Source organism: Oryza sativa, chromosome 6 (assembly GCF_034140825.1).
Source record: "Oryza sativa Japonica Group chromosome 6, ASM3414082v1".
In the NCBI taxonomy this organism is placed as follows: domain Eukaryota; kingdom Viridiplantae; phylum Streptophyta; class Magnoliopsida; order Poales; family Poaceae; genus Oryza; species Oryza sativa.
The window spans coordinates 7,196,935-7,210,667 of NC_089040.1; the positions used below are offsets into that span (position 1 = coordinate 7,196,935).

At 42.4% G+C, this 13,733-nt stretch overlaps 2 protein-coding genes across 2 annotated transcripts; both read right to left on the reverse strand.

Moving 5' to 3' along the window:
- Positions 1 to 2,627: 2,627 nt before the first annotated feature.
- Positions 2,628 to 4,019, reverse strand: LOC107275514 (xyloglucan O-acetyltransferase 1). The gene is made up of 2 exons (XM_015786763.3): positions 3,818 to 4,019; positions 2,628 to 3,730 (listed from the first exon to the last, which is right to left on the reverse strand). The coding sequence occupies exons 1-2, from the start codon at positions 4,017 to 4,019 to the stop codon at positions 2,628 to 2,630; spliced, it is 1,305 nt and encodes a 434-aa protein (XP_015642249.3).
- A 4,185-nt stretch (positions 4,020 to 8,204) lies between these two features.
- On the reverse strand, positions 8,205 to 9,708 carry LOC107275826 (xyloglucan O-acetyltransferase 1). Its single transcript, XM_026026239.2, has one exon. It carries the CDS (start codon positions 9,619 to 9,621, stop codon positions 8,263 to 8,265), a length of 1,359 nt encoding a protein of 452 aa, XP_025882024.1. The 5' UTR covers positions 9,622 to 9,708; the 3' UTR covers positions 8,205 to 8,262.
- Between the last annotated feature and the right edge of the window lie 4,025 nt (positions 9,709 to 13,733).

Sequence of the window (13,733 nt, forward strand, 5' to 3'; positions counted from 1 at the left end):
ATAGAAATACTATATATAAAAAATATTTGAATTCAAATTCAAATTTGAATCGGGTATATAAACTTTTGACTTATAAACTTTGGGTCTCCAAACTTTAGGTGTATAAACTTTAGATGTATAGAAATACTATATATATAAAATATTTGAATTCAGATTCAAATTTGAATCAGACATATAAACTTTTGACTTATAAACTTTGGGTCTCTAAACTTTAGGTGTATAAAATTTAGATGTGTAAATTTGAGGTGTACAAACTATAGATGCATAAATTTACTAAAATAGGAAAGTAATGCGGTGCCAAAAAAAGAAACCACGTGGAGGAGGGGGGTGATCGCTAGGGGCAATCGATCGCCCATTAGCCTTTCGAAATCAAGATGTGTTTTGCAAACTAGACCGGCTAGCGGATCTAATCTAGGTGGAACAAAGGATAACCACCCGTCTCGTGGGCGAACAGAAGGTTTACGGGACAAACCTACAAAGCGGTATTGCACTCTCGCAGTGACGGCGAACGGTTCACGGTGCAAACCAACAAAGATGGACGAAACTAGGCTAGAACTAAGCGAAAAGTAGATGCAATATTGAAAAAGCAATTCAATTGGCTAATTGGTTGAAAGTAGATTGTGTGATTCAATTGAACCGGCCTTGTCCCTTATATAAGGGTTGGTCTTGCCTTTTACAGGTGCTCCTCCATGTTCAACTCAGGGTAGAAACCAATGAAAACCCAAAACATACCTTCCCGAGTAAGGAAACCCGAGACCTGACGAAATTCGCTTCGGGCTCGAACTCTGACGGACTGACCAGCCACATGCCTGCGGTCAAACCGGTCCTACTAGCTAGTCAGACCGACAACACACCTGCGGTCTGACTGGCCATGTGAAGAAAATCCGGTGCTTTCCAAACTTTAGCAATTTTTCCCTATTTCGTGCAAAGGTACTAAATTTGGGTGTAAACAAAAATTATATATTTGTTGATAATTCTATTATATGTAACAGAACATAGTGGTTAAAGTTATTTCTCTAAAAATATGTTCTTATTTAAAACATCAATTATCAGTGCCTCTTATTATACATTTGATTGAACATATGCACGTCTAGATGACAGCATGCTAATATGTATGCCTACACGACATCTTAATAAACATTCAAACTAAGTAGGATTAACCATGGCATGGCATGCTCATTTGGCCTAAGGTTCACACGCACCAGACAAAATGCATCCACCGAAACAAGTGTTTTACATGTTTTTATACCAAACTATACCCACCTCAAAAGTTTATATACCATCGCTGTAATTTACTAAAAAAATAAACTAGCAATTAAAAACAGGTTACCCAATTTCGGAGGCGCCTAGATCGCACATACTACTCCGTTCCAAAAAATGATAAACCCTAGTTACAAATCTGGACATGCATATGTTTTGTAGCTAGGATTGTATTATTTTTAGGACGGAGGGGGTATGCACCAGCAGGATAGGTCAGGCATGCGTTAGGGAAGTCAGACCAATTTCGCTGCCCTTTCCATGAATAGAGCGTGTGCATGCCAAGAGCATTTGAAGTGTCGACGCATACCCCTAGCTCTATATTCCTAAAGATAATCTTACCAAAACTTTTACTTCCAATTTCCAAAACCTTCCACTTGTGACTTTAAACTTTCAACTCAGATCACAAAAACGCAAGATTCAAAGTCTAAAACTTTCAAATTAGAATCATAAACTTATGGTCCAAAATCTTAAAACTTTCAACTCAAAACCACAAACAACTTTTTAACTCAAAATCACAAAAACAATTGATTCGAAATCTTAAACTTACAACTTGAAATCACAAACTTTTGATTCAAAATTTGAAACTTTCAACTCAAAATCATAAAACTTTCAACTAAAATTTGAAAAACTTTAGTACCAACTCCTCAAATGTCAACTAAATTGCATTAGCTCCCCCCAAAAAAGAAGTCCCATTATCTCCTAATGTAGTCCGGATCTGAGGAGGAAGGTGTGTTGGCTTTTCGTCGTTGCTTGGAACGAGATGCAAGGCATGTCGGCGAGGATGAAAGGGACGTTGTCAACTCACGGGGGAGATATGGGGCTCCAACTCACCGAAGTCTCATCAGGGTAAATGGAGCAAGACACCATGAGGAGGAAGGGGGACTCGGACTCACCTAACAGACAAAGTGTTGGCAAAAGTCTTTCCCGACAGACTGCTTGCTACTAAAAGTTGTTTATCCCGATATATCAAGTGCCTCCTATTTGGTGTTGTGGTGTAGTGAGGAAGAGGGGGAGAAAGAGGATGAGGAAGAGTATAGTAGAGGCTAACATTTGGGGTCTCAATGTCATAGACTCAAAATAAAGAGGGTACGTAGATGGATCAGAGTTTGTTGAAGTAAGCAACAAATTTGGCTTGCTAAATCAATTAGAAAGTTGGTTATATATGTGTTTGGAGAGTCTGATTTAAATAGTCTATTGGAGAAGCTCTTAGTATCTACCAACGCATGCAGCTTCCAACTTGTATCCCTTAAGAGTATAAAAAATGTCTAGGAAATTCGTCAAGTTGTTATATTGTCGTGCGTGCGTGCATGCATGCACGCAAGTACGCAACGCATATGTCACTTGTACTTGTACGATACCGGTGTTGTTCACTGCTGCTTCTTCTTGATCAGTAGCTGCAGCAAGATCTCATTGAACGTGTCCACCGGCCCGGGCAAGCAGAAGTGGAGGCAGTCGCTCTGCAGCCGCTCCGGCACGCCGCGCGCGAACGGGTCGCGGTGCATGTACACCCCCGGGTGCCCGTCCGGCCGCATCGTCGCCAGCCTCGTCACGTCGAGCACCTCCACCCTGCTCCTCGCCGCCGCCGCCGCCGCCGCCGCCGCCCCCGCCGCCTCCTCGATGGCGATGCTCCGGAGCTCCCCCTCGATGCCTCCCACCTCCTTCTCCCCGTCCTCGTACGGCCGCGTCCTCGCGCACGTCGCGGGGTCGTCCCACTCCTTCTCGAAGTGCGCCGGCGAGAACGTGGTCACCACCACGGTGCGGCCGCGGCGGCCGGCGGCGGCTAAGCCGAGGAGGCGCTCGAGCGACATCCGGATGGCCTCGCGGTACGGCGAGAAGAATCCGATCTCGGTGTGGTTGAGCTCCGGGAGGTTGTGCACGCCGAGCACCTCGCCGCCGTTGTGGTGGTAGTAGACGGTCGGGTTCCAGAACCAGTGCCCCGTGCTGATCACCGCCACGTCCATCGTGTCGGCGTCGGCGGACCACCGCTCGGCGAGCGTGTCGAGGTAGACGAGGTTGTGCTGCACGCTAAAGTTCTCCGGCCTCCCGGCGGCCATGGCGAGGAACGGCGCCCAGTAGACGGACACCGTGACGCCGTGCGTCGGGAACGCCCACCTCCAGAACTTGCGCGTCCCGGGCTCCCGGTCGCGGTACACGAGGCGGTACGGGAACGCCGCCGCGGCGAGGAGGCAGACGAGGGACTCCGCCTGGTTGCGCGCCATCGAGTCGCCGACGAACGCGACGTGCCTGCCGCGCGCCGCGGCGAGGAACGCCGCCGCGTCGAACGCCGGGAGCTCGCACGACGCCGGCCGCCACCGCCAGTCCAGGTACCCCGTGTCCGGCCGCCCGTTGCGCGCGCAGTCCTCGCTGCCCTTGACGTCGCACGCCGTGCCGTTGTACCGCCGCGCGTGCCCCGCCGCCGCCACCCACCGCCCCTCCGAGTAGTCGCACCCGCCGCCGCCGCCTCCTCCTCCTGCAACAACACAAACACACGAGATCAACTCAAGATTACACTGAAACGACGCGATCACGCGCATCCATGGATGGGCGCTTAGCTTACCACGACCTTCGCCGGAAGAAGCAATGGTGACGTGCCGGAGCAGAGCCGAGACGGCGTTCTCCGGCGAGCCGCGAGGGGTGAGGCAGAGGAGGTAGAGGAGGGCCAAGCAGAGCGCGACGTAGATGAGCGACGTGAAGATGTCTCTGATGGGTTGCACGCCGCCGTGGTGGTGACGCAGTGGCGGCTCGTCGTACGCTCCCATTTGCCGCCGGTGCAGCTACGACGGCGGCGGCGATCCGTACGTCGGAATCGGTGAGGATGAGTGGATGACGATGTTACCAGGGGGGTTCTGTGTTATGAGTTCTGATAGGTCTATGTAGAAATGAAATGATTGTCGAAGAAGAAGAGCTCAAACCCAAAAAATGTCAACGGAGCGTGACGTGAAAACAACTCAAATATATTCTGTTGTTTGGGATTTGTGCATAGGATTTGAGAAAACAACCCAAATTACACTTTGTGAGAGGAGTAATATAGTTGTAGTATTTATTTATTTGGGATGTGGATTTTCCTCTCGTTGTTTACATGTCATCTAAATAGTTATCAAAAAATTTAAAAAATTGACTATATTAATCCAAAATATATCACTCCACAAACATGCAAGACCAAATTCAACTTCTACAAGTTGCAACAAAAATAAAAATTAAACTGAAAATAGTTATCGCGCATCCACAACTATATTTGTTATTTTTGTTACAACTTGTATAAGTTGAATTTAAACTTGCATGTTTGTGAAGTGATACATTTCATATTAATCTATGTTGTCATTTTTTTTCATATTTTTTTACGACTATTTAGGTGGCATGCACAAAACGAGGGGATATCCCCTCAAGGGATGAAATTACTTTCCCATTTATTTGACAGGCCACACAGGAAAAAAAGATGTAAAAATGATATTCCCTCCATTCCAAAATATAATAATCGTCTCATTCGGTCATTGATTTTTATTGGGACGGGCGTAGTAGAAAGTTTCAAAATGACTCAAAATGACTAAAGTGTGATTTAAAAAATATTAAACCAAGATTATTAAAATCACAATCCTGAACTAGAATTCGAAATCACGATGCTAAATTAGAATTGGAAATTCTAAGTAGAATCGCAACTATAGAATCCTATACATCTCTGTCTCTATCTATATTTCTATCTTTATCTCTATATCTATCTCTACTATCTAATATTATAAAAATTGAAGATGTTTTGCCGGTACTTTGGTACGTAATTCAAGTTAGAGTCGGTTTTAAGTTCATTCGCTTTTGGAAATACCTATTCATGTTTGAGCTGTTTTTAAATTCGTTCGCTTTCGAAAATATAGAAGAAGTCATATAAGAAATCTCTTTTTAAAAAAACTCGCATGATAACTTGAGATGATTGAACTTCTAATTGCAGCTAATGATTTTATAAAAAGAAAATTGAAACGAATTCCCACAATGAATTTTACCTTAGCTAAACTGTATAACAATAATAATATTAAAATAGCTTCACCCTTTACAAAGCACTGATATTTTTTTCTAGTGAAATTTATAAAATTATAGTTTTTTACCGAAGTAAATTGCATCACCGGTACACGAACTTGTCAGGTGGGTGCAATCTAGTGCACGAACTTGTAAAATGCTCATTTTAGTGCACGAACTTATCTGGTGCGTGCGGAGGAATGTGAAAAGGATACTACATGGCTAGTCTTATTGATTTAGGGGCTAATTAGGATACTATGTAAATATATATATGAGAAGGTTGCTATCAGGCATACACCTATTCAATAAAAAATATAATAGAATATAGTGATAGTAGAAAAAGATAAAGATAAAGAAAAAAACTGAGCAATATAAGTGTTAGAAATATATGAAATTCATCATTTCCATGATGAAGGATAAACTAGAGATTAAATTTATAAATATTGCATTTCTTATGCATACTCACTACATGTATGCACGTCACATCCTAACATCAGCTTCGTAAAATTAACATTGCCAAGTTATTTTGGTTCTCGTCCGCACAAACTAGACAAGTTTGTGTACCGAAACGAGTATTTTACAAGTTTATATACTAAATTGCACCTAGCTAATAAGTTTGTGTACCACCAATACAATTTACTCTATTTACATAGTATCCTAATTAGCCCCTAAATCAATAAGACTAGCCATGTAGTAACCTTTTCACATTCCTCCGCACGCACCAGACAAGTTCATACACTAAAATGAGCATTTTACAAATTCGTGCACTAGATTACACCCACCTGACAAGTTTGTGTACTGGTGATACAATTTACTCATTTTTACCGTATGGAATCGTAGAGTTGGGTACCTTAGTTACAAGTTAGAAATGTAAAATCATGCAATCGAGATTTTAACTATAATACTAAACCATATCGCAGAAGTGTTAAATCGTTTCAAAAGTGATAGAACTCAGTTACACACACAAAAGAAAAGACCGCAACAGAGAGTGAGAGAGAGGAAGAAGAGTTTTGCTGTAGATCGAGGCCATGCCGTCAATCGCGTCATTAACTGAATCTGAATTACGGTCTCGAGATTTGGAGGACAATACTGTTCTATATCTGCAAGTGGGCATATCTGTTCCATTTTCAACGGCATTTCCATCGAACTTGCCTCGCAAATGGGGGCTGCATCGATTGTGCTGCGCAAAAACTAACGGGTTTGCAGATCTCCATGTTAGCGAGCACCAATGGTGATGCAGTGTTAAATCTGTGTCCTGCGAAGAAGTTCTGACTTCTGACTCGCTGTTACTACCACCACGCCGCAAGATTCCTGCAACAAGACCTGTTTGAAAGAGCTTTTAGCAGCCGAAGTTTCTCGCATAAACTTCAGCTCCCTCAAGCAATCCAGATTATCATCCAAATTTTAAACTTAGTTATAAAATCTAAAAAATAAACCTCACTTCAGATTCTCAGAAACTGGCTATCAACTAGATTCTTAGAATCTTAAGCCGCGTATCCTATATACTCCATTCGTTTATATTGTAAGCCATTTGACTTTTTTCTTAATCAAACTTATTTGAATTTGACAAAGTTTATAAAAAAACTCTACTAATATTTTTAATATAAAACAAATACATTATCAAAATATATTCAAAGTTAAATTTAATGAAAGTAATTTGGTATTGTAGCAATTGCTATTATTTTTCTATAAACTTGGTCAAACATAAAGATATTTTGACTAAGAAAAAAATCAAACAACTTATAATATGAAACTGAGCGAATATCTATATAGTTTATCACCACTATATATAGTTAATGTTATTTTTTCTCTTCTATCATTAAGTCACATCATCTCAATTATTCCTTCCTTACATGATTGATTTATGGTCTAAATTATCCTCCTCCTTTTTTCTCTTATAAAATCATATCGCCTTAGTTTTCTCTTTAAATAATTGATCTATATTACGTTCTTTTTTTCCTCTCTCATGAAGCCACGTTACCTTACTTTTGTTTTTGAATGATCAATCCACATATGATTTTAATTTTCATAATCCATATTATCTTAATTGTTTATAGTTTTTTTCTCAATAGTTGATCAAAGATGAAAAGTGTACATAATGTATCTATGTTGCATGTTATTTTTATTAATACTATACAAAACTCTCACAGCAACACGTGGGGTTTCACCTAGTGTACGTTTGAAGTAGTGAAGAATTTTAGCTGGGACATGTTCCACGCTCAATGGGCAGAAATAAAGGCCTCAGCCCAATGACATGTCGGCCCACTTGCGATGATGATATCTGGCGGACTGGCGCACATACTTCGTTCTTTTCACGTGGGCTAAATTTCCTTAAAGATATAGGCTGAATTAACGCCCACTGGGCCGGAATTTCCATACTTAAAAGCCGAATTTTCGCACATTTCTCGGCCTCAAATATGGTCCAACCCGCCGAACGTTTGGGCTTAATTTACGCGGATCTTTGGGCCGCATTCGCGTGCACAGTTGAGAGCTGAGATCGCTCACACTTTTGGGCTGAATTTAGAAGAACGTAGGGCTGAATTCAGGCTAAGCTTTGGACCAAATTCACGACCATCTGTGGCCTGTGGGCTCAACTCACGCGCATTTCACGACCGCATTTTGGTACGGATTGACACCCTACTTTTGGGCCGAAAAAGTGTATTTCTGGCAGAGAATATACCTTAAGTTTAAGGGAAAAAGTCCACTTTACATTCCTAATAACATAATGGTTGAGTTTGCAATCATGTTGCTCAACCGTAAAACAACGGATACAACGTAACCCTCATCTTTTAAAACCAGTACAAATGTATTCTCAACTCCTAATATAATATTGAGATCGGTTTTGATTGCCGTGGCATAAGTTTGAAACATAGTTTACATGTACATAACTTTGTAATACAAATGGAACTTAATATCATCAGACTTGTATCTCAAATCTCAAGTTAGTTGTTCATATTTGCCTTGCATGCACGCACACGCTAGTACTCCGGTTTATCGTCACCGCCTCTTGCTGATCAGTAGCTGCAGCAAGATCTCGTTGAACGTGTCCACCGGCCCAGGCAGGCAGAAGTGGAGGCAGTCCACCTGCAGCCGCTTCGGCACGCCGCGCGCGAACGGGTCGCGGTGCATGTACACCCCCGGGTGCCCGTCCGGCCGCATCGTCGCCAGCTTCGTCACGTCGAGCACCTCCACCCTGCTCTCGCCGCCGCCAGCGGCGGCGCCACGGCGAGCGGCGGCGGCGGCCACCTCCTCCATGGCGATGCTCCGGAGCTCCCTCTCGTCGGCGTCCACCTCCTTCTCCCCGTCGTCGTACGGCCGCGTCCTCGCGCACGTCGTGGGGTCGTCCCACGCCTTCTCGAAGTGCGACGGCGAGAACGTGGCCACCACCACGGTGCGGGCGCGGGTGCGGTTGCCGGCGCCGGAGCTGACGAGCCGCTCCAGCGCCATCCGCAGAGTCCTCCTGTACGGCGCGAAGAGGCCGATGTCGCCGGTGTTCTTGAGCCCGGTGACGTTGTGCATGCCAACCACCTCGCCCGTGGCGGCGTCGTGGTAGACGGTCGGGATCCAGAACCAGTGCCCCTGGCTGATCACCACCACGTCCATCGTGTCGGCGTCGGCCGACCACCGCTCGGCGAGCGCGCCGAGGTAGACGTCGTTGCGCGGCTTCCGGTAGTCGTCCGTCTTGCCGGTGGACCTGGCGAGGAACGGCGCCCAGTAGACGGACACCGTCACGTTGTGCGCCGGGAACGCCCAGCGCCAGAACTTGCGCTCCCGCGGGTGCGGGTCGCGGTACACGAGGGTGTACGGGAACGCCGTGGCGAGGAGGCAGACGAGCGACTCCGCCTGGTTGCGCGCCATCGAGTCGCCGACGAACGCGACGTGCTTCCCGCGCGCCGCGCCCACGAACGCCGCCACGTCGAACGCCGGGAGCTCGCACGACGCCGGCTGCCACCGCCAGTCCAGGTAGCCCGTGTCCGGCCGCCCGTTCCCGACGCACCGCTCGCTCTCCTTCACGTTGCACGCCGTGCCGTTGTACCGCCGCGCGCGCCCCGGCGCCGCCACCCACCGCCCTTCCGAGTAGTCGCACCTAGCCTCCTCCCCTCCTCCTCCTGCCATCGCCATGGATGGACGCTTACCTTCGCCGGAAATGACGACGTTCCACGGCGCGTCGACAGGGTAAAACCAGAGGAGGTTGAAGAGAAACAAGCTGAGCACGGCGCAGACGAGCCAAGCGGAGATGGCTCTGTTGAGGAAGCTGCAAAGGTTGCTGGTGGTGGTGGTGGTGGTGGTCGCCGGAGTTGGGCACGACAGCCGGGTGGCGCCATGGCCTTGACGCGGTGGCTCGCGCGCGGCCATAGCTAGCGCGTACGACGAGGACGACGACGTCGTACGGCGTCGAACAGGTGGGAGTGGTGACTTCAGATAGTTTGTACTACATGTAGAGAGGAGATGGATGGAGTGTAACCTGGAAAGCACAGCATTATTGCTTAATCGAACATAAAGGGGATTAACATCTGAAGTAGAGAGGAAGTGATTAAACTGGCTGATTGAAGTACAGTAACGATTTCGAGTGGCCAAAGTATCCCTAATATTTGTGTCAAATCTAATCCACTGGTTTGTGTGAAGCAATAATCATATCATTATCTATCATCCATCTTTCTATTTTTTTCGGTTGTATACTAAAATTCCACTAAACGGAACACTCTTAACTCACAGTGTGTCACCTCTAATAGATTAGAAAAAAGATTAGAAATTAAATGAGAAAAAAACAAAATATATAGCTCATGATTTTTCACTTAAATTGATGATACGTTATTTTAGACTATCAGATTTTATTTTAAAAATAATCTCTCCCTTATCTTCAGTACGTATGATTACAAAAGAAAAATACACGCGTACTGTTTGCCTGAAAAAGAGAGAAAGAAATGCAAAAGAAAAGCCACTTTCATTCTAAAATATAATCATTTTCTCTTGTTTCTTAAAATATATGTTGACGGAGGGATGTCCATATGCATTCAAAAAAACATGCAGAAATGATAATCTTATAAAAGAGAGATTACATATGAACGGTTGAAAATGGTTCATTAAACATTCTCTGAAGCATTTTAAGTCGCCACGTGTCACATTAAATGAATTAAAATAAAAGATTAAAATTCTATTAGATGTAAAATTTTTAGCTCTAGGTTTTCACCTAAAATCAGTGAAACCATTATTTTGGACCATTATATCATTTTAAAAAGTCTCCTGATCTCATGTATGTGTACTTACGAGATATCTCATGTACGTGACTTACTGGAGAAAAGTGCAGTGCGTATATGTACTATTCGCGAGAGGAAAAAAAAGAGAGAGAAGCCTTAAAAAATACGTATAAATATTTTTTAAAAAAATAGTAGAAATGCTTATATTTTAAATTGGAGGGAGCACATATGAATATATATACACATGTAAGCTAATATATAGTCTATAAATATATATACATATATACGGTATGATAAAATGTCTATCAAATATCCTCTGAAATGCCCTTGAGTCACTACGTCATCCTAATAAATTATGAAAAAGCTTAGAAATTCTTTTTTTTTAAATCAGAACATCTTAGCCTTTATATACACTTAAATCGGTGAACCTTTTTTTAAACCATTAAATTATAAATCTATTATAAAAGATAATCCCTCCTTTCCAGTACGTGGACGTACAACAGAAAAACACGTACGTACGTACTATTCACAAAAGAAAAAAAAACTAAGTAGGAAAAAACATATTCCCACCGTTAGTTGTAGGCTAATAATTAATTTACTAAACATGAATTTTAGAGGAATCCACTAGACCCCTTTAATACTACTTTATCATTTATTCTTAATCATCAAATTAAACGAGCAGTACTCGCTTCTTCTCCTCGATATTTTCTCTCCATATTAATGGAGGGCATGATAATATTTTAACATCTGGCTAATCTCTCTTTACGTACCTAGCTAAAACTCTTAGAGATAGATGAACTACATAAGATACAAACGTAACATAAAAAAAGAAAGCCCATTGAACATCTTGTGGAACGCTTTTAAATCACCAGCTTTTAAATCACCATGTGTCACCTCTAATCAACTAAAATACATAGAAACTCTATGAGAAAAGTAAACATTTTATTCTCAAATTTCTCTTAAATTAGTAGACTCATAAATGTTAGGGCTAATAATCCTCAAATTTGATCCATCGGCCTCTCCTCTGGGTCCTTTTACTACCCATCATTTCTACGGTAGTTGACTGTTTAAAACAAGAAAAACTATTGCGGCAGTTTGAAGTGGAGATGACTTTTTTATTATATTAATTATGTATTAGACTTATTTTGGTGGTATAATGTGCAATGTCACTTTTTTATAAAGTACCAATCTTTAAAGATCATGATACTTCTTCCATCCTTATTTTATCATCACCTAATAACTTTAATGTCGGTCGTCCCCATATTAATGTCTAAGGTTGTGTTTGGCCACTCCTTTTTCCAACTTCTACTCTCTTATTTTTCACACACTGTTAAACAGTGTGTCTTTTGCAAGAGTTCTATATCTAGGAAAATTACTTTTAAGAAAAATGTATTAATCCATTTTTCAAACTTATTTTAGTTAATAATTAATTAATTATGTACTAACAAATCACTCCTTTTACATGTGATGAGGTGGAGTTCTCAACCTCTACCTTCGAGCACAACCTAAGAACGTTTGTCGTTTGCATATACTCCAATGATGGAGCGGAGAGGCACAACGCTGGAGCTGGCCGGTGGGGCTGGCGTTAGTGACACGGGCACACAACGTTGTACACTAATTTGTAAATTGTAAGTAGCGAATTCGGTATGAACATGGACAAGCAGTACTCAACGGAAACAAATCCTCGGACTTGATGTTCTCTAATTTTAAGTGACTGATCAGCATGTTAGAGGAGCTTCTTCCGTACTCAACATGGAGCCTTCTAGTTCTCATTAGTCAATGCAAACTTTATAAAAGTCAATGCAATGACGAAATTTATCTTCCTTAAAATGCTTATGAGGTGTGATATTCTTTACTCTGAGCGCATTGGCAAGATCTTAAGTGGTCGTGCACTCTCTCAAAGGCACAACTTTAATGGATTTCATGTGTATTTCTTGTTCTTTAGCCAAAATTTTTAAGCAACTTTATTTGTAACACCTTCTTTCCTACCATAATCGTGTCTGGCTGCACAAATCTAATAGTGGCACATCAAGTCTCAATTGGACTAACTATATCACTCGAGTAAAAATCACACTAAGTATGGTTATAATATAATAATATTGTAATTATAGTGTAATCACATTATAATTATATTCATTTGATATATTTTTTATAACAAAACCAACCCATACGATGCGTAAACGATGGTCTCAGGGGTGTTTGCTAGGCTTCTAAACAGGCGCGAGTTTTTTTTTTTCCAAATCTCCCAGGCAACTAGAATATCACCAACGACTTGAGTGGTTTCTTTGGAGTGTTTGATGCCGAAAGGATTGTTTTCCACAGGTCTTGGAAAAAGAAAAACAGTCACATGACTGTTAGTATGTAGCAAATTCGAATCTCAATAACTTGATTTGCCCAACTCAGGGTCCCACTTAAGGTCCAACCGTATAATTTTGGGTCATTTGGATTGTTTGATCATCGTATAAGACTTTTAAGTTCCTACTCAAATGGTGGCCCAATTTGTCAGCATCTGCTGAATAAACCTAATATAATTGTGCCATTTTGATGAAAAGAAGTAAAACAAGTGGGACATCCTGAAATTTTTTTTTAAAGAAAAGGCCTCACAGCCCTGCTTATATTGAAAGCAAAATGTCGAAACAAGTTTATGGCCTTACGGGGATACCCATTTTACATATCAAAGGCTCAAACACACATCTATTACAGTGAGACTAACAGCCAACACACAAAAGGCCATGAGCAGAAAAAAGTCACCGACAAAAGATACTATGACAAGCTAAAACAAGGCATATCATCATCCAACACCGGTTCTCTGAGCACCAAGAGCACTTGTTGTCACTTTTAACTTCTCAGTCATCGTCTCCATCAGCAAAAGTCTCCTCAGAACGACATAGGCTTTTCACTGCAACAAAAAGAAAATGATTTGGAAAGGCAGGATCAGTGGAGAGTAAACCATTTTGTCTCTGAAAACCATGTTGTTTTCGGTGGTCCAAAACAACCATGAAACAAGACGTCCTGAATTAACCTTCATAGGATTGAAATCCTATAAGAAATTTTTCTATTTGGCTATTTGATTCAAAGGGTTGGAGTTTTCCAAATCCTATACAAATCCTATGGAATAGCTCATTGCACGTAGATTTTGGAGAAAATTTAGTAAGAGGTCCAACCTCTTAGAAAAATCCTTTGAGTCTATCTCTCACTGCGTGTTTCCTGCGACCCAATCAAACAATTATTCGTATGTTTTTCTTGTGTTTTGTAATTCTCTGTTTTACA